General features: G+C 44.3%; 1 protein-coding gene across 3 annotated transcripts in view; it reads right to left on the bottom strand.

The window, feature by feature from the left end:
* CTPS2 (CTP synthase 2) overlaps positions 1-21,841 on the bottom strand; it is a 409,104-nt gene that overhangs the window by 253,783 nt on the left and 133,480 nt on the right. For all 3 annotated transcript variants that reach the window (XR_012241769.1, XM_073616921.1, XM_073616922.1), the window contains 2 exons: positions 19,789-19,921; positions 8,718-8,806 (listed from right to left, as the gene is read on the bottom strand). Coding sequence is in view for 2 of the 3 variants with exons in the window: in XM_073616921.1 (XP_073473022.1) it covers positions 8,718-8,806; positions 19,789-19,921 (222 nt within the window). In the remaining variant the exon portion in view is untranslated. The remainder of the gene's footprint in view (positions 1-8,717; positions 8,807-19,788; positions 19,922-21,841) is intronic.

Here is a 21,841-nt window from a genome sequence, read left to right as displayed (position 1 = left end):
TCTACTTTCTTGTGTCTTTATTGAACACACCCATTAAACATTCACAATCGTGCAGGAAAAAGTAAGTGTACCCTTGTCGTTAATAGCTGGTTGAACCTTCTTTGGCAGCAATGACTTCAAGCAAGTGCTTTCCGTAGCTCTGGATCAGACCTGCACAACCTTCAGGAGAAATTTGTAACCGATGTCTGGTGTGAACAGCTCTCTTGAGGTCATTCCTCAGCATCTCTATGGGGTTAAGATCTGGCCTCTGACTGGGCCACTCCAAAAAGCACAATTTATTTTTCTGAAGCCAGTCTGTGGTGAATTACTTCAATCCTTAGGGTCATTATCCTGCTGCATCACCCAACTTCCACTAAGCTTCAGCTGGCACACAGCCACCCTGTAGGATATTTTGATAAACCTGGGAATTCATTTTCCCCTCAATGATGGCAAATCCAGGCCTTGAGGCAGTGAAGCATGCCCAGATCACATTCCTTCAACCATACTTGACTATTGGGATGATGTTTTGATGTTAGCTGTGTCCTTTTTGTGCCATACATAGTACTGAGTATTCTTCCCAAAAAATTAAACTTTTGTTTCATTGGTACACAAAACATTTTCCCATTAGGATTTCAGTTTGCCAGGGTGCTTTTTGGCAAACTTTAGGTGCACAGCAATCCTCTGTGGTGTTCTGCCATGGACACTCTGTCTGTTCAACGACAGTATGGTAGACTCATGAATAGGGGCGTTTGCCAGTGCCAGTGAGGTCTTCAAGCCTTTAGATGTTACTCATGGGTTCTTCTTTACCTCACTGAGCATTCTGCGTTGTGCCTTGGTAATCATCTTGGCTGGGTGCCCACTTCTAGGAAGAGTAGCCACTAATTTGCCCCTATTTGTAGACAATTTGTCTGTTGATGGTTGCCCAAACACTTTGAGAATGCTTTGTATCCCTTTCCAGTCTTATGCAGATCAGCTACTCGTATGTTGTCAGAAAGCTATTTTTGTGAGGCATGATTCACATCATCTGATGCTTCTTATGAACAACAATCTTTCTTTTTAGGCATGTCCTTTAAACACATTAAAAGCAATTAAACAGACATTAGTTCGTAGCCAATGGCTCCAATCTGCAGCACTTCCCCAAAAACTCCAGCCAGGGAGTGCAAACTGAGCACATAACATGATGACCCTCTTTGGAACTACATATCCCATCATCCCTATCTCCATAAATAATACGCACACAAGCATACTTGGCTCTTGACTGCTACCTCCCCATCATGATTAAATGTCTGCAGCTGGAACAAGATGTAATGTCAAGGAATGGCACAAATCAGGGCAGCCTCAAAGTGTCCAATGGGATAGTGGGGAAAAGCATAAAAAACAAAACACAAATGGGCACTCCTGAAAAACACATGAATCCTGTCTATAAAGGGTCTATACAGGGCTGATAACAAAATGAGTTCCAGAGCCCAATAACAACAAAGGCCAGGTGTCCAAATAAAAAGTCAAAAGTTTATTCCAAACAAGTTAAAAACATGAGAACCATAATTGGATGTTGGGACAGCATTACCAGCGGTGGACCAGACCTGAACTTGTGGCAACGGGACACAGAGGTCAGCTGATGCAACATCGGAATGCTAGGAGACCAGGAAGTTGAGCCCATTTGTCAAAATCGGGGCATGCCCCGAAACATATAGTCCTGGCAACCGGCTCAACTTGTGTAACGTGGACAATCCGCGCTACCCCCAAACAAATGAAGTGCAAAAAAAGTGAAACTGTAATAACATAAACGAAGGTGCTGCAACCTAAAAAAACCTGAACATACGGCTCAACTTCCTGGTCTCCTAGCATTCCGATGTTGCATTAGCTGACCTCTGTGTCCCGGTGACATCGCTTCCGGTGACTTGAGTCCCCCTGCTGTTCGCCCACGGCGGGCAGCCTCCAAACCGAGATCTCCTTCCTATCTGGCTATCCCGGCAAATTCAAGGATCTCTTTGCCATCTGGGCCCCCCGGCATATGCTGTCCAAGATACAGTTATGGTTCTCATGTTTTTAACTTGTTTGGAATAAACTTTTGGATTTTTATTTGGACACCTGGCCTTTGGTGTTATTGGACTCTGGAACTCATTTTGCTATCAGACCTGTATACACCCTTTATCCATAGACAGAATTCATGTGTTTTTTTCAGGAGTGCCTGTTTGTGTTTTGTTTTTATCCCTATGTCCATGCCTGTTCTCCCAGACCTAGCATCAGGAGCCACAGTTATTCTTTTACACTGGAGGAGGAGCAGGGGTAGGGCTTGCATAGCTTCAGGGCTGCATGTGTGGGCATACAACTGTAGTCACAGCCAGGAATGTGCACACAAGGCTCCATGGGACTCTTAAAGGCAGTGGAGCCACCCTAAGCTCTCATTCACACTGAGGGCAGGTTTGAAATCGCTTTCAAACTGGTACTTCAGTCTGACTTCGGGGGAGATTTGAAAGACATCTGTGTGGGTTCATGCAGCGATGTCTATTGTAATTACCCCGGAAGTCGCCAAAAGTAGCGCAGGAACTTCTTCTGGGAATCGGTGCGGCGGTACGGAATCGGTGCGCTGATTCGGATGGTGCCGTTGCCAGCAACAGGCTTCGATTTAGCATGCGATTGGACATGTCCAATCACAAGTGAAATCAGCCCAGTGTGAATGATTTCTTATACTGGAAACAAGGGAGGAAATATTTTGGGCTAGGCTCACACTATTCCGGTTTCCCAACAGCTGTGTTTGTGTGGGAACAGCAGCCTATTAATTTGAATGGGCTTCTGTATCTATGGAAAACGCAGAGGAAATTAAAGAAGCCCTAAAGGCAAACTTTGTTTTTCATTTTAGGAAGAGTAAGGGAAGATTATAGCCTGCATCAGAATCATCCTAAAGTGGTGTGTGACTTTGACATGTTTGCAAATGTAGCCTACCAAGACTTCTGCCTTTATCAGTGTTAACAGCAAGTTTTAATTAGGTCCTATAACTAGAGGGAGAAAGGCTGCTTCTTTATAGGTTACTAGATATAAGATATAAAATTACAAGATATAACCAGAAATGTTTGTGCTCAAGGCACAGAGAGTTTAATAGCATCCCAGGGTATTACAAGCCACAGCTTATTTAAGTTGGGAGTTACCATACCAGGCCCCTCCAAAATGGTTAAATCATTTGATGAAGTCAGGTAACACATTTAGTTACCATTTCTACCTAATAGCCATACACATCCAGCTAGGGTGGGCTATGACACTCACATACATTATTAGATATAAATAGTGCATATTGATTGTGTGATAAACATAAAGACCTAATATTTCATTTTTGCGTTAATGTACCATCATCATACACTATCACATTTCAGACACCACATGAGGGAGCTGTAGCTCAACACTATTCGTTTATCTTGCTATCAACTTCTTCAGGAGATATCCCTGCCGGGTAAACACAGTACCGGCAATTATTGCTAGCGGCTAGAGTGGCAGTAATCGCATGGTAGAAGTCCGGCATGCTGGTTGCATTATGGATCTTTTTTTTATCAGGCATAATCGAATATGGCTGTTTGTTTGGCATTGTCTGTGGTCTTCAACAAAATGGCGGCCGGAATTTTATCCAGGGCGAAGATTTTTTTTTTAAGGTAACTTTAATGTTTGCAAATAAGCAAAAAGGTTTGTACAAACACAGAAACAGCGCTCACCCAGAAACAGTGAGCAACATAAACTCGAAGTGTCCATTCAGCATATCGGTGGCTGATGAAAAAATCACATACTCAGTAAAAATAAAAAAAGGAGGGTCAAAATTATGCATATTGTACGTAGAGAATTTAAAGGCCTAAGATTTGGAAGAGTACAATCATAATAATTTCGAAAAGTTATAAAACACAGAAACTAAACTAAAATAATCAAGGTGAGAACTAGAATGTTATGACCGAGATACAGATTTTTATCATCAGATGATATAGTTTGTTCACAGTCTATGCAGAGGAACCAGACTTTGTGGAATTTCTTAGGACTACCTCTAGCTTCGTAGGTCAATTTATACATTGGGGTGGCCTGATTTACTAAGGCAATCCAATCCAAAGCAAAAGTCAGTATACCACATATAAATAGCGACATGGTCTGATTGGCTCATTATCTCCCCCCCGAGGAAGTCATGTGACTCTGTGACGATACGTGTTGGAAGGAGCCTATGACCTTGTGCTACAAACAAATAGTGAGCGGGCCGCTGTTTTGGTTGAGCCATTTCTAATGTACTTGTATGCAATCTGACGTACACCAGCAAATGTGCACTTTTTGAATTACGTTTTTTACGTTGGGCTTTATTTTTAATAAAAAACAATCTTAAATCTATGGAGGGCACAATATATATATATATATATATATATATATATATATATATATATATATATATATATATATATATATATATATATATATATATATATATATATATATATATATATATATATAATTCGTTGTTAAGCTTCCTATATATAACCACTGAAGGATTCCTGTGGATGGAGGTGGATTAAATGACATCCGTATATAGCAGAGAGGAACAACACTTCTGGTATATCAAAGCCCATGAGACCTCATTTTTATTGGGTCAAACCCAGTTGAGAGTATTGGAATGTTGGTGATGGGTTTTGCACACAAGTTGGAGTGATTCACAAAAACATTGCAGAAAGAGTACAGTATTTATGGCACAAGTGGAAGAAAGTGATAATGGACATTGATAGTTGAAGGACTTTTATTTTATAATTATTGTGGACTTGCACAGTTGATTTTGTTTTTTTTGGATGTATGATTTGTGGCATTATACAAGTTGATTTTTTATTTATTTTATCTAATACTGCACAGCACTATTTAATATATTGTTAACATCAAATCACTGTCCTGCCCCCAGCATTAAGTCAGAACCTGATCCCTAAACTCTGGATAGATATTCTTACAATGCTGCAGCTGTGAGTGACAAGTGCGGCTGCAGCACAGGCACAGGACTGTATGCTGTTTCCTTGCATTTGTTGTTGAGAGCACAGCCTCACCCCCCTTGGGACCGTGTAACCAGCACACATTGTACCAATGGAGGTTATACCACTACATGAGTTGAATGGGTTCACTAGTAAATAGCTGGCAGTTTCCAATGCTGATGGTTGGACAACGAGAGTGTGGACAGAGGTCAAACATGGTGCTATGCATTTATGAAGGTACATACATTATTACATGGCTGTTTAATGTTCATGTTTATTCTAGGGTGAACTTCCACTTTAGCATTAAAGACTTTTATTTACTTTAAATGCCAGTGAGAGATATAGGATGTGTAGATAGTGATCCATTCAATTCTGTATATACAGTGCGTACGGAAAGTATTCAGCCCCCCTTAAATTTTTCACTCTTTGTTATATTGCAGCCATTTGCTAAAATCATTAAAGTTCATTTTGTTTCCTCATTAATGTACACACAGCACCCCATATTGACAGAAAAACACAGAATTGTTGACATTTTTGCAGATTTATTAAAAAAGAAAAACTGAAATATCACATGGTCCTAAGTATTCAGACCCTTTGCTGTGACTCATATATTTAACTCAGGTGCTGTCCATTTCTTCTGATCATCCTTGAGATGGTTCTACACCTTTATTTGAGTCCAGCTGTGTTTGATTATACTGATTGGACTTGATTAGGAAAGCCACACACCTGTCTATATAAGACCTTACAGCTCACAGTGCATGTCAGAGCAAGTGAGAATCATGAGGTCAAAGGAACGGCCTGAAGAGCTCAGAGACAGAATTGTGGCAAGGCACAGATCTGGCCAAGGTTACAAAAAAAATTCTGCTGCACTTAAGGTTCCTAAGAGCACAGTGGCCTCCATAATTCTTAAATGGAAGACGTTTGGGACGACCAGAACCCTTCCTAGAGCTGGCCGTCCGGCCAAACTGAGCTATTGGGGGAGCCTTGGTGAGAGAGGTAAAGAAGAACCCAAAGATCACTGTGGCTGAGCTCCAGAGATGCAGTCGGGAGATAGGAGAAAGTTGTAGAAAGTCAACCATCACTGCAGCCCTCCACCAGTCAGGGCTTTATGGCCAAGTGGCCTGACGGAAGCCTCTCCTCAGTGCAAGACACATGAAAGCCCGCAAGGAGTTTGCTAAAAAACACCTGAAGGACTCCAAGATGGTGAGAAATAAGATTCTCTGGTCTGATGAGACCAAGATAGAACTTTTTGGCCTTAATTCTAAGCGGTATGTGTGGAGAAAACCAGGCACTGCTCATCACCTGTCTAATACAGTCCCAACAGTGAAGCATGGTGGTGGCAGCATCATGCTGTGGGGGTGTTTTTCAGCTGCAGGGACAGGACGACTGGTTGCAATCGAGGGAAAGATGAATGCGGCCAAGTACAGGAATATCCTGGACGAAAACCTTCTCCAGAGTGCTCAGGACCTCAGACTGGGCCGAAGGTTTACCTTCCAACAAGACAACGACCCTAAGCACACAGCTAAAATAACGAAGGAGTGGCTTCACAACAACTCCATGACTGTTCTTGAATGGCCCAGCCAGAGCCCCGACTTAAACCCAATTGAGCATCTCTGGAGAGACCTAAAAATGGCTGTCCACCAACGTATACCATCCAACCTGACAGAACTGGAGAGGATCTGCAAGGAGGAATGGCAGAGGATCCCCAAATCCAGGTGTGAAAAACTTGTTGCATCTTTCCCAAAAAGACTCATGGCTGTATTAGATCAAAAGGGTGCTTCTACTAAATACTGAGCAAAGGGTCTGAATACTTAGGACCATGTGATATTTCAGTTTTTCTTTTTTAATAAATATGCAAAAATGTCAACAATTCTGTGTTTTTCTGTCAATATGGGGTGCTGTGTGTACATTAATGAGGAAAAAAATGAACTTAAATGATTTTAGCAAATGGCTGCAATATAACAAAGAGTGAAAAATTTAAGGGGGTCTGAATACTTTCCGTCCCCACTGTATTACCTTAAAATTGACAATTTTCAAATCACAGTAAAATAGCAACATTTTTGTTTCAGAAACAATATGTATGTACTCCAGAAAAAATACACTCAATTCAGACGAAAATACACCCAGCCCATTAATATTTTTTTTTTTTTTTAATATGGTCCCTATTTCTTTCTCTACTAATTTCTATACTGCATTACTAGAACTTTGAAGCAAAATAAGGGTCAGTGCCCATCTGCAGCCTCACCATTGCCATCTGCAGCCTCACAAGTGCCATCAATGCAGCCTCATCACTCCACATCAATGCAGCTGCCTCACCATCGCCATCAAAGCAGCAGCCTCACCATCGCCATCAAAGCAGCAGCCTCACCATCGCCATCAAAGCAGCAGCCTCACCATTGCCATCAAAGCAGCAGCCTCACCATTGCCATCAAAGCAGCAGCCTCACCATTGCCATCAAAGCAGCAGCCTCACCATTGTCATCAAAGCAGCAGCCTCACCATTGTCATCAAAGCAGCAGCCTCACCATTGCCATCAAAGCAGCAGCCTCACCATTGCCATCAAAGCAGCAGCCTCACCATTGCCATTAATGCAGAAGCCTCACCATTGCCATTAATGCAGAAGCCTCACCATTGCCATTAATGCAGAAGCCTCACCATTGCCTTCAATGCAGCAGCCCCACCATTGCCATCAGTGCAGCCTGATCATTGCCCATCTGCAGCCTAGGGGCACAGGGAGGGGGTGGGACGAGCGCCAAAAGATTACATACAGTGAGAATCTCCTATGATAGACAGAACAGTGGTCCAATGGTGGCCCAGGAGATGGGACTTCCTATTACAGAGGCCGCCAAATGAACAGGAGATTCTCACTGTATGTAATCTGACAGCGCTCATCTCTCCCCCCTCCCTGTCCCCTCCGAGGCAGCTAAAATTGAAGTATTGGCGTATAACACGCACACGCTTTTTGCACCTGATTTTCAGAGTGAAAAGGTGCGTGTTATATGCCAATAAATACAGTAATCACTAAAAAGATATCATAGTTTAGAAATAGGACTGAACATTCCAAACAGAAAAAAGACTGAGATGAAATCATTGCCCGATCCAGCCACAAAATGAATGGATAAGCAACTGACCTCTCATGTCTACCGGCTGCTTAAGGAAGATCTCCACTAAGTCCAGTCATTAAAACCTCATATAAGCTTTAACATGTTAATTAAATTTCAAAAGTTATTTTTAATTTTCTTCTTAAATGTGCAGGTTGTAATAAAAGAAGACCTGGTGATCTAGCTGTAAAGTTCTTCAAACGTGTCCTGGTATGGGGTGACAACTCTATCCCTATTATACTTCGGCATTGTCACCCAGTCACATGCGCCCTTGGTGAAGACTACGCATTGCGCAGGCATGATCCACCACTGACACTATCAGGACAGTGTTCCAGAGCACTGATGTGTAGTCAATGCTGGAGCAAGTGCATACAGACAGGAAATAGCTGGAAGAGGCCGTGGAAGATCAGCTGAACTGATATGCTAAAAAGCATAAAATAAATATGTCATCTTGTTTGGACTGGATCCTGTGAACAATTGACCTGCTACAGTTCTGATTGAACACAACGTTTTATTATTTCATTATCAAAAAAAATTTGATAAATGAAGTTTGGTGTAGCATGAACTCTATAATTGTGAATCTTGCATTGTTTCTCATGAACATCTCCTTTTTTTCTGGTAACCACCCTTGTACATGATACTTTATGAAATGTAATACTTACTGAGCTTTGCATAATTTCTCCCAGGCCTTATGGAATTTCACAGGGTCTTCAGCTTTGGTAGAAGGTTCTAACTCAGCAGAGTCTATATACTGCAAAAGTATAAGAGATATGTTCACTATTTACAGGAATCTGGAAACTCTGATAGAAAGCGGGCAATGTATGAACACGCAACCATTTAAGTACTTCTATAGCTAGCTAGAGTAAAGCTAAAAGTTATAGAACCTTTGAGAAAAATCTCAATGTGTGACTATGTGAAGAGAAGTAGGGAATTAAGGCTTGTGTTGATGGGTTTTGGGCTTGTCAATGAGCAAATTAGGTGTTCTTTTAGGTGCCTTCTGCTTGGATTTGACATCATTAGGGGTCAGTTCACACCAGATTTGTTAAAGCACAAGCCAATCGGTGGGTCCTGGCCAATGATTGATCACCAGAATCCGCTGATCGGCCTGTCATTCATGGAAGAGAGCTCTGTGTTGTAAACAACACATAGCTCTGTACACTGACAGGCGATCTTGCTGGTTTTTTATCTCCTGCAAAACAAGGGAAAAAAAACAACCAGATCGCTTAGTAAAAAGCAGCACACAGCTAGGCATACAATTAACCCCTTGATCACCTCTAGATGTTAACCCTTCCCATCCAGTGTCATTAGTACAGTGACAGTGTATAGTATTAGCACTGATCATTGTATTGGTGTCACTATTGATGCCAGTTAGTGTACACCCCAGCCAGCAGTTTGCCCCCCCCCCCCGTACTATAACAGTAAAAACCCACTAAAAGCTGCTGATCACTGCCATTACTAGTATAAAAAAAAATCCAGTATCTATACCATAGTTTTAGATGCTATAACTTTCATGCAAACTAAATAATTTATACTAATTGGGATTTTTTTTTACCAAAGATATGTAACAGAATACATTTTGGCCTAAATTCATGAAGAAATGTGATTTTTTTTTTAATTGCATATGTTTTATAGTAAAAAGTAAAAATTCGGGGGTTTTTTTGTCAAAATTTTTGGCAGTCTTTTTAGTTTATATAATAAAAAATAAAAGAACTCAGTGGTGATAAAATACCACCAAACGAAAAATCTATTTATGTGAAAAAAATTAGATAAATTTCATTTGCGTACAGTGTTGCATAAATAACAAAAACAGTGCTACACTACTAAACAATTGAATGTGTAAAACCAATAAAATTATATATAAAATAATAAAGTACTAATAAGTCCAAATAAATATGTGAGTAAATACAAAGGTCATCAAAATATCCAGTGACTGAAGTAAATCTAACAGTATCAATTCACCAAAACGTGCAAAAATACAAATCAATGCTTGTGCTCGCCTCCACCAGTATCACAGGCTGCTCACCTCACGCATGAGTCAAAATCAGCAGTGATCCCCTCTGGGGATAATGAAGATTACTGGCATGGTAAAGACACTTTCACTTCAGACATCTGCTTCTTTGGGTTCCCAAGAACCCTGATCTTCTTAATGCCGCGTACACACGGTCAGAATTTCCGACAACAAATGTTCGATGGGAGCTTGTTGTTGGAAAATCCGACCGTGTGTAGGCTCCATCGGACACTTTCCAACAAACAAAATTGGAGATCTGGATCTCAAATTTTCCGACAAAAAATATCAGTTGTCGGAATGTACACAATTCCGACGCACAAAATTCCATGCATGCTCGGAATCAAGCAGAAGAGCAGCACAGGCTATTGAACTTCATTTTTCTCTGCTCATCGTACGTGTTGTATGTCACCGCGTTCTTGACGTTCGGAATTTCCGACAACATTTGTGTGACCGTGTGTATGCAAGACAAGTTTGAGCCAACATCCGTCGGAAAAAAAACATGGATTTTGTTGTTGGAATGTCCGATTATGTGTATGCGGCATTACTCAATGGAATAGGTATGCAAAAAAGAAGGAAAAATCTAGTGCTCTCCGTCTAAGAATATTTATTCTTGGTGAATTAATACTCTTGGATTTAGTTCAATCAATCACTGGATATTTTGATGAACTTTGTATTTACTCACATATTTATTTGGACTTATTAGTACTTTATTATTTTATATATAATTTTATTGGTTTTGCACATTTAATTATTTAGTAGTACAGCACTCTTTTTGTTATTTATACCAGTCTAAGTGGACTGAAAGCACTTTAAGTGACAGCAGCTACTTTTTATTTACAATTATTTTCACATATTGGTTTGATTGCGCTGATTGACATATGCACAATACAGTTATACATGACTGCGTAATTGTCAGTTAAAGTAGCGCATTGCTGAAAAGCAAAAAATGGTGGTCATGAAGGTGGTTAAAAAAATATATAAACCAAGAATATATCCACGCTTAAACTCTCAGCCTATAACAAGAAGCTGCTAGAACATTTGCTGGTCCCAAATATAGATAATATGTAAATATTGCAGCGCCTCTACCATTCATTCTGAAAAAAAGTACTGACTCAAACACCGCTCTATGTGAGTGGAAGAGGGGAGAGGTGTCCTCCTTGTAGCTCAGAGAGCTGGAGGTGATGGACACGAAGGTGGTAAATACTTCTGGAGGTCACGTGGGTAATACCATACATTCCAGTTGCAGTGGTTTTAAAGTAGTGCATGCAATGTATTCAAATGAGTGGGCTGAACTGGTACTGAACCTGGATCGCCTGTGAATCGCACAAGAACATACAGCACGTTCCTGTGCGATTCATGGTGTGAACCAGCTCCAAGAATTTATTGACAGGTACATTTGATCTACAGTTAACCTCGTTCTTAGATGCATCAACCTGCTTTAGGGTCTGGGCCAACACGATTCTGTTTGCTTTAAGCAGGTTTTGTATTCCAATAAAAGTCTATAGGAATGGAAAATGCTTTTGAAGCAAATCAAATGTAGGTCAGAAGGAGCTCAACTGCAGGCCAAATGGACCTGTTAATGAGTTCTGAATAATCTCAGAAGCATCTTAACTGATGTCAAAGTGATACCATTGATAGCCCATGGACACAGGACCTTAAAGAGATCTATCATTATAATTTATTATAGTTGTTTAACTAGCAGGCCAACCAGGCCCTTATAACACTAACACTATAAAGTAAACAGCTGGATAAAAAATGGTGGAGTCATGGTTGGGCCCTTGATCATAAGTTTTTCATCAATACATTTCTGTACTCCCTCATTTTATCAAGCAATTTAGAAAACTTTTTATTGGTTCTCTCTTACAAAAGCACATTGTTGGCGTAACCATGCAGGGAAACAGTAAAGCCAAATCTAGTTCTTTCAATTTTGAATTGAATAAAGGAAGGCTTAGAAGATCTGCCAGGTTGATATTGCTTTCTGTATCCTTAGTAAAAAGATGTTCGCTTATTTCCAGTGAGTCTACCAGGACAGGAAGACATAGAAATCTTACCAATTAGATCACAAGCAGCAATACAGATCTGAGAGTTTTAGAGACTCTAAGCCCTTTCCACTCCACCCAAAACTAGAAAAGTTTGTCTGAAGTTAGCTTTGAATTAGCAATGCTACAAATGTTGAGATTACTTTGTACAATGGCCATATTATGCCCAACTTAAGGAAATATTGTTTAAATAAACATTAGTGGGTGCCCAATTTGTATATAGTGCAGCAGGGCGGCCACTCTGCACCGGATCACGTAAATGTACGTTATCTGACATGTTCTGGTGGGGGGGGGGGGGGGGAGCGTGCACCACCCCATCTCTGCTGTCATGATTTATGGTCAAGACCTGCTGATCAGATTAATGATTCACAGCACAGAGCCCTGTGTTTACTAACAACACAGTACTCTGTATAGAGAGCAGCGATGTAGCTAAAGTCAGCCACGTCTATTAATAAAAGCAGCACATATTGCACACATTACACTTGTTAGACACACAGTTAACCCTTTCATTGAAGATGGTAACCCCTCTAAAGCCAGTACCATTAGTACAGTGACTGTGTATAGTATCAGCACCAATCACTGTATTAATGTCACTGGCGATGTTAGTGTCAGTTAGTCAGTTCCCACCAAGTGTTAGTGTCAACTTGTCCACCACACTATTACAGTCCCACTATAAGTTGCTGTTCATTGCCGTTACTAGTATAAAACATTAAATTAATAATTAATCTTGTATATATACAGTATCTCACAAAAGTGAGTACACCCCTCACATTTTTGTAAATATTTTATCATATCTTTTCATGTGACAACAATGAAGAAATTACACTTTGGTACAATGTAAAGTAGTGAGTGTACAGTTTGTATAACAGTGTAAATTTGCTGTCCCCTCAAAATAACTCAACACACAGCCATTAATGTCTAAACTGCTGGCAACAAACAGATGAGTACACCTGAAAATTTTCAAATTGGGTCCAAAGTGTCAATATTTTGTGTGGCCACCATTATTTTCCAGCACTGCCTTAACCCTCTTGGGCATTGAGTTCTTTACCACTCCTCCATGATGACATCACGGAGCTGGTGGATGTTAGAGACCTTGCGCTTCTCCACCATCCGTTTGAGGATGCCCCATAGATGCTCAATAATTACATAAACATACATAAGGTTTAGGTCTGGAGACATGCTTGGCCAGTCCATCACCTTTACCCTCAGCTTCTTTAGCAAGTAAGTGGTCATCCTGGAAGTGTGTTTGGGGTCGTTATCATGTTAGAATACTGCCCTGTGGCCCAGTCTCTGAAGGGAGGGGATCATGCTCTGCTTCAGTATGTCACAGTACATGTTGGCATTTATGGTTCCCTCAATGAACTTTAGCTCCCCATTGCCGGCAGCACTCAAATACGTTTATCTTGGTCTCATCAGACCACAGGACATGGTTCCAGTAATCCACATCCGCAGGGCCGGTACAAGGCAGGGGCGGAAGGGGCGGATGCCCTGGGCGGTACGATTTTCTATAGGGGGGGGGGCGCAGGTGAAGTGCCGGCAATGTGCTTCACACCTGTCATACACACTAGCCAGTGCCGCTGTACCTGAAAAATTGTCTGTAAGTGTGCCGAGTGCGCTCCTGCATCCGGCACAACAAGCCCTGCCTTCACCTCCCTTCGCTGTCAGCTTCACTGTTCACTCCCCCTACGGAGCAGCCTCGTAGTCCCGGCCGGCGGTGTGAGGTCACTCGCGGCCGGAGGCGGGGCTGGAGGACTCAGAGGAGCGCGGAGAGCTGTGGCGGCGCTGCAACCTAGAGGAGCCGAGGAGCCTGGCACTAGCTGGCAGTGTGGGTGGGAGGCGGGCATCTCTGAGCCGCGATCCCGGTCCCCTTCAGCAGTGGTATCCCACCCGCTAGCTGCCGCACAGGCAAGTTTAGAAATCGGCTCCTCCTCAGCTCTGACAGGACAACATGAGGAGGAAAGTCGGAAGATGGGCATCACAGAGCGCTGTGCTGCACTGTATCTGAGGTCTGTGTGTGAGGAAAGCTGCTGCCAAGCTGAGGGAAGGGAGAGCTGCACTGAGGACACAAGGGGAGGAATGAGAGTATTTGTAGGGAGAAAAGGATTACTTCTAGGTGGGAGTGATATGGGGGAGGGGGGTGTATTTGTGCTGTTGTGTTAGGAAGGGAATTCTGGGGGGGTTCTGCTGGGATGGGGAATCTGAGGGGTGCCAGGATAAGATTTTTTTTTTCTAGTAGGGGTATTTGGGAGGAGGGGGTTGTGCTAGAGGTGATGGGGGGGGGGGGGGGATTTGTGCTAGGATAGGAAATATTGGGGCTGTTAGAAATGGGGATTGGGGGGGAGAATTTATGCTAGGGATGATTGGGGGTATTTGTTCTAGAGGGGAAATTTGGGGGGAGGATTTGTGCTAGGAGGGGGATTTTGGGGGGTGACGGGGTAAGATTTGTGCTAGGAGGGGGATTTTGGGGGGTGACAGGGGTAAGATCTGTGCTGGGAGAGGGATTTTGGGGGGTGACAGGGGTAAGATTTGTGCTGGGAGGGGGATTTTGGGGGGTGACAGGGGTAAGATTTGTGCTGGGAGGGGGATTTTGGGGGGTGACAGGGGTAAGATCTGTGCTGGGAGAGGGATTTTGGGGAGTGACAGGGGTAAGATCTGTGCTGGGAGAGGGATTTTGGGGAGTGACAGGGGTAAGATTTGTGCTGGGAGGGGGATTTTGGGGGGTGACAGGGGTAAGATTTGTGCTGGGAGGGGGATTGTGGGGGGTGACAGGGGTAAGATTTGTGCTGGGAGGGAGGATTTGTTCTGTGGGGGAAAGAGAATTTGTGCCAGGAGAGAGGATTTGTGCCGTGGAGATGGGGGGAAGGGGGGGGATTTGTGCTAGGAGGGGGATTGGGGGGGGGGGGGGTGTGCTAGAAGAAGTGATGGGGGGGAGATTTGTGCTAGGATAGGAAATATTGGGGCTGGTAGAAATGGGGATTGGGGAGGAGAATTTATGCTAGTAAGGATGATAGGGGGTATTATTTGTGTTTGGGGCTAAGTATGCAGATTAGTGCTACATTTTTAAATTTTTTTTGGAGGGGGGGGGCGCAGTTTGGTGTCTTCGCCCTGGGCGCTAAATTACCTTGTCCCAGCACTGCACATCCGTATTCTGCTTGTCTTTAGCAAACTGTTTGCAGGCTTTCTTATGCATCATCTTTAGAAGAGGCTTCCTTCCGGGACGACAGCCATGCAGACCAATTTGATGCAGTGTGCGGCGTATGGTCTGAGCACTGACAGGCTGACCCCCCACCCCTTCAACCTCTGCAGCAATGCTGGCAGCACTCATACGTCTATTTCCCAAAGACAACCTCTGGATATGACTCTGAGCATGTGCACTCAACTTCTTTGGTCGACCATGGCGAGGCCAGTTCTGAGTGGAACCTGTCCTGTTAAACCGCTATATGGTCCTGGCCTCCATGCTGCAGCTCAGTTTCAGGGTCTTGGCAATCTTCTTATAGCCTAGGCCATCTTTATGTAGAGCAACAATTCTTTTTTCAGATCCTCAGAGAGTTCTTTGCCATGTGGTACCATGTTGAACTTCCAGTGACCAGTATAAGAGAGTGAGAATGATAACACCAAATTTAACACACCTGCTCCCCATTCACACCTGAGACCTTGTAACACTAATGAGTCACATGACACCGGGGAGGGAAAATGGCTAATTGGGCCCAATTTGGACATTTTCACTTAGGGGTGTACTCACTTTTGCTGCCAGTGGTTTAGACATTAATGGCTGTGTGTTGAGTTATTTTGAGGGGACAGCAAATTTACGGTTATACAAGCTGTACACTCACTACTTTACATTGTAGCAAATTGTATTTTCTTCAGTGTTGTCACATGAAGAGATATAATAAAATATTTACAAAAATGTGAGGGGTGTACTCACTACTTTTGTGAGATACTGTGTATAACGTAGTTTGTAGACATTACAACTTTTACACAAACCAATTAATATACTCTTTGGGATTTTTTTTTACTAAAGACATACCATACATAGTAAAGAATACCTTTTGCATACATTTATGAAGAAATTTGATATTCTTCTTTATTGGATATGTTTTAGAACACAAAAAAATATTGTTATAGAAAATATTGTCTTTTTCCCGCTGCTCTGTGTGTCCATTCAGACATGGAGCTGCGGCTCAGTATCAATAGCCAAATTTCTGTCAATGACCCCTACACTCTATTTTTTCCTTTCCTTAACTTTTTGATGATATTCTATATTTATTTGATGCACCTGTGTATATACACTATATTGTCAAAAGTATTGGGACGCCTGCCTTCACACGCACATGAACTTTAAAAAAAAAGTGTCAAAAATAAAAACAGCACACAGGTTTTTAACCTTTGTCCTTAGGGTGCAATATTAAGTTGGTCCACCCTTTGCAGCTATTACCACTTTAACTCTTCTGGGAAGGCTATCCACAAGGTTTAGGAGTGTGTCTATGGGAATGTTTGACCATTCTTCCAGAAGCACATTTGTGAGGTCAGGCACCGATGTTAGACGAGAAGGCCTGGCTCGCAGTCTCCGCTCTAATTCATCCCAAAAGTGTTCTATCAGGTTAAGGTCAGGACTCTGTGCAGGCCAGTCAAGTTCCTCCTCCCCAAACTCTTTCATCCATGTCTTTATGGACCTTGCTTTGTGCACTGGTCCAAATCATTTGGTGAAGGGGGGATTATGGTGTGGGGTTGTTTTTCAGGGGTTGGCCTCCTAGTTCCAGTGAAGAGAACTCTTAAGGCGTCAGCATACCAAGACATTTTGGACAATTTCATGCTCCCAACTTTGTGGGAACAGTTTGGGGATGGACCATTCCTGTTCCAACATCACTGCGCACCAGTGCACAAAGAAAGGTCCATAAAGATATGGATGAGCGAGTTTGGGGTGGAGGAACTTCACTGGCCTGCACAGAGTCCTGACCTCAACCTGATAGAACACCTTTGGGATGAATTAGAGCGGAGACCGCGAGCCAGGCCTTCTCATCTAACATCAGTGCCTGACCTCACAAATGCGCTTCTAAGAAGAATGTTCACAAATTCCCATAGACACACTCCTAAACCTTGTGGCTATGGATGAGCGAGTTTGGGGTGGAGGAACTTCAATGGCCTACACAAAGTCCGGACCTCAACCTGATAGAACACCTTTGGGATGAATTAGGGTGGAGACTGTGAGCCAGGCCTTCTCGTCCACATCAGTGCCTGACCTCACAAATGCGCTTCTGGAAGAATGGTCAAATATTCCCATAGACACACTCCTAAACCTTGTGGACAGCCTTCCCAGAAGAGTTGAAGCTGTTAGGGCTCATACACATAGGGCGTTAGAAAAAACGAGGTGCAAAGCCACTACCAACGCCAGCTGTAAAAATGTGCTTTTAGTAGTTTTTTGTATTGGCGTTAATGCACGTTTAGCCGCGCTAGCTTTTAGCTGTGTTTCTCTGCCTCTACTCAAAATCAATGGTTCCCTATGAGAGCCCATTTGAACAGAAGTCGATGATTCCTTCTTCCGCCGCCGGTTCTCCTCTCTCCGCTGTCTTCTCCCTCTGTTGTTCCTCCGATGTTCTCTCAACGCTCCCTCCAGGTGTAATGCTAGGGCCGCCGTGTGCCGATACCTATATAGCCATGGGGTGGACAGTGACGTCACAAGGGGCGGAGTCGACGGGTGGCCCTGCCCCATGGCTATATAAGTATCGGCACATGGCAGCCCTACCATTACACTGGAAGAGAGCGTCGAGAGAACATTGGAGGAGGAACAGAGGGAGAAGACAGCGGAGAGAGGAGACCCGGCAGGAGAAGAAGTCATAAGCAGTGAGAGGAGAAGAACCGGAGGATGAAGACATCGCCTGAGGGAGAAGAAATCGGAAGGAGAAGAGATGCCGAAGCTGCTTTAATAAGTTACTTTATCAAAAAACTGTGTGCTGTTTTTATTTTTGACACTTTTTTTGGGTGAATGGGTAGGGGTACAATGTTCCCCTTATTCATTCACATAGGGTGGGGGGCCGGGATCTGGGGGCTTTCAGATTCTAATAAGCCCCCTGCCCGCAGACCCCGACAACCAATGGCCAGGGTTGTCGGGAAGAGACTCATGTCCCCACCAATATGAGGACAAGTTGCTTTGGGGTGGGAGGCCCCCTGCCCCAAAGCACCCACCTCACCCATTTTGAGGGCATGTGGCCGGTATGGTCCAGGAGGGGGCACCCCCCTTTCCTGACCTGCCGTGCATGCTCGGATAAGGGTCTGGTATGGATTTTGGGAGGATCTCCATGCAGTTTTTTTGGATTGGGGGTTCTCCTTAAAATCATACCTAAGGGTCTGGTATGAATTTTGGGGGGGGGTACTCCAGGACGTTTTTTTTTTCCTTTTGGAGTGGGGTTCCTCTTCAAGGTCCTCAGCTCACAAGTCGCACCGCAAGTCGATCATTAATGATCCGAATCTGGTGCGACTTCTATACAAATCAATGGGCTTTCAAAGGGAACCACTGATTTTGACATTTAAACAAAAACGATTGACGCGGCTTAACAGTGTTAGCAACTTTTAGCGGCATCAGACGTTTTTACAGCTTAACAGCCTATGCTCCTGAACGCACACAGGCTGTCGTTTGTGCTTGAGCCCTTATAGTTGCCACGGGTGGGCCAATGCAATATTGAACCCTACGGCGGAAATTGGGATACCATTAAAGTTCATGTGCGTGTAAAGGCAGGTGTCCCAATACTTTTGACAATATAATATATACACACACACTGTATACATATACTGTATATACACACTGTATTTTTGGATATTTGGGGAGAACTGAAAAAGCTATTAAAGTGGTTGTTAAGCCACTATGTTATGTTTATATCATCCCCTCTAGATAACAACACGCGTCCTAGTGTCTGTGCGTTATAAAAAAAAAATGCAGATTTTTACCTGATTTCACAGCGCCTCCTGGCGCTCACGTGACTCCTTGGTTCTCTCCTCTCCCATCTGACAGCTCCAGTGGGCGGGGCCGAGAACTCCCGCTGATGTCAGCCGGGGAGGACAGCCGAGGAGTCACGTGAGTGCTGAGAGGCGCTGTGAAATCAGGTAGAAATCTGCATTTTTTTACTAAAGCACAGACACTAGGACACATGTTGTTATCTAACAGAGGGGATGGTATAAACATAACATAGTTTTATAGCAGTGGAGCAGAGTGGCTGGTATGAGCTGACAGGCAGGGAGGGAAGGGGGGGAAAGGAGGACAGAGAAGGACAGGGCTGTGGATGATGGAGGCACGTAAACTGACCACGGTGTCAGGGCTCAGCAGCCATGATAAACCGTGCTCAGTTTAAAGAGGGGAGGGAAGAACCAGGCAGGATCAGCCAGGTATTTCAGGGGGCCAAATTACACAGCACAAGCACTGTGCTGTATAACATGCTTTTAGGGAACAGGATCAATTTTTCTTTTAGGGTAATAAACACTTTAATTATACCAGACAGAGTGAATCAATATCTTGCTCTGCCCACAGTAAAATGTAATGTGACTGCTTGCTATGGCTTACCACATCTAGCACATCTTAACTATTTTGTAGCTGATCACTTTTATGGCCTCAGTAGACATCTCCAGTCATAATGTAATAACACAGTGCATAGAATCCTGCCTGACAGTCCTCAGCATAACACAGACGATCCTTACCATTAAATTCAGCTTGTGATTGATGGCCAGTGCCGAGTGTTCCAGAGCCTTGAACACGGATGTGTAGCAATCACTTAGCTTTGTGTATTTTCCAACCAGGGCAATTGAACAGGTTTGCAGCAATCTTTCATATCTGATGGGAAAAAAAGTTTATTGATTTGTGTTAAACTATAATTTGTTTTCATACAAGTCCAAATCAAAAAAGTAGAAAAGCAGCAAAAGAAGTCAGCATTGTCTTGACACTGACTCACTGCTGGGAAACTGAATCAGTGTTCCGTCATGGACGAGGAGGAGGCGGGGCTTTGTTACACTGAACGGCCGCCAACTAGACTGACTGCATGTCACAGCGCCGAAGATCAGTTACATGAGGCTGCAGATGGACACAGTGCAGGGAGATGGGCAGAGTGAGGCATGCAGATGGGGCAGAGTGAGGCATGCAGATGGGGCAGAGTGAGGCATGCAGATGGACCCAGTGAGGCATGCAGATGGACCCAGTGAGGCATGCAGATGGACACAGTGAGGCATGCAGATGGACACAGTGAGGCATGCAGATGGACACAGTGAGGCATGCAGATGGACACAGTGAGGCATGCAGATGGACACAGTGAGGCATGCAGATGGACACAGTGAGGCATGCAGATGGGCACAGTGAGGCATGCAGATGGGCACAGTGAGGCATGCAGATGGGCACAGTGAGGCATGCAGATGGGCACAGTGAGGCATGCAGATGGGCACAGTGAGGCATGCAGATGGGCACAGTGAGGCATGCAGATGGGCACAGTGAGGCATGCAGATGGGCACAGTGAGGCATGCAGATGGACACAGTGAGGCATGCAGATGGACACAGTGAGGCATGCAGATGGACACAGTGAGGCATGCAGATGGACACAGTGAGGCATGCAGATGGACACAGTGAGGCATGCAGATGGACACAGTGAGGCATGCAGATGGACACAGTGAGGCATGCAGATGGACACAGTGAGGCATGCAGATGGACACAGTGAGGCATGCAGATGGACACAGTGAGGCATGCAGATGGACACAGTGAGGCATGCAGATGGGCACAGTGAGGCATGCAGATGGGCACAGTGAGGCATGCAGATGGGCACAGTGAGGCATGCAGATGGGCACAGTGAGGCATGCAGATGGACACAGTGAGGCATGCAGATGGACACAGTGAGGCATGCAGATGGACACAGTGAGGCATGCAGATGGACACAGTGAGGCATGCAGATGGGCACAGTGAGGCATGCAGATGGACACAGTGAGGCGCATGCAGATGGACACAGTGAGGAATGCAGATGGACACAGTGAGGCATGCAGATGGGCACTGTGAGGCATGCAGATGGGCACTGTGAGGCATGCAGATGGGCACAGTGAGGCATGCAGATGGGCACAGTGAGGCATGCAGATGGGCACAGTGAGGCATGCAGATGGACACAGTGAGGCATGCAGATGGGCACAGTGAGGCATGCAGATGGGCACAGTGAGGCATGCAGATGGGCACAGTGAGGCATGCAGATGGGCACAGTGAGGCATGCAGATGGGCACAGTGAGGCATGCAGATGGGCACAGTGAGGCATGCAGATGGGCACAGTGAGGCATGCAGATGGGCACAGTGAGGCATGCAGATGGACACAGTGAGGCGCATGCAGATGGACACAGTGAGGAATGCAGATGGACACAGTGAGGCATGCAGATGGGCACTGTGAGGCATGCAGATGGGCACTGTGAGGCATGCAGATGGGCACAGTGAGGCATGCAGATGGGCACAGTGAGGCATGCAGATGGGCACAGTGAGGCATGCAGATGGACACAGTGAGGCATGCAGATGGGCACAGTGAGGCATGCAGATGGGCACAGTGAGGCATGCAGATGGGCACAGTGAGGCATGCAGATGGGCACAGTGAGGCATGCAGATGGGCACAGTGAGGCATGCAGATGGGCACAGTGAGGCATGCAGATGGGCACAGTGAGGCATGCAGATGGGCACAGTGAGGCATGCAGATGGGCACAGTGAGGCATGCAGATGGGCACAGTGAGGCATGCAGAT

The sequence above is a fragment of the Aquarana catesbeiana genome, linkage group LG02 (assembly GCF_042186555.1).
Source record: "Aquarana catesbeiana isolate 2022-GZ linkage group LG02, ASM4218655v1, whole genome shotgun sequence".
Taxonomy (NCBI): Eukaryota; Metazoa; Chordata; class Amphibia; order Anura; family Ranidae; genus Aquarana; species Aquarana catesbeiana.
Note: the sequence above shows the minus strand (reverse complement) of the source record. Positions and strands in the feature narration are given on the sequence as shown.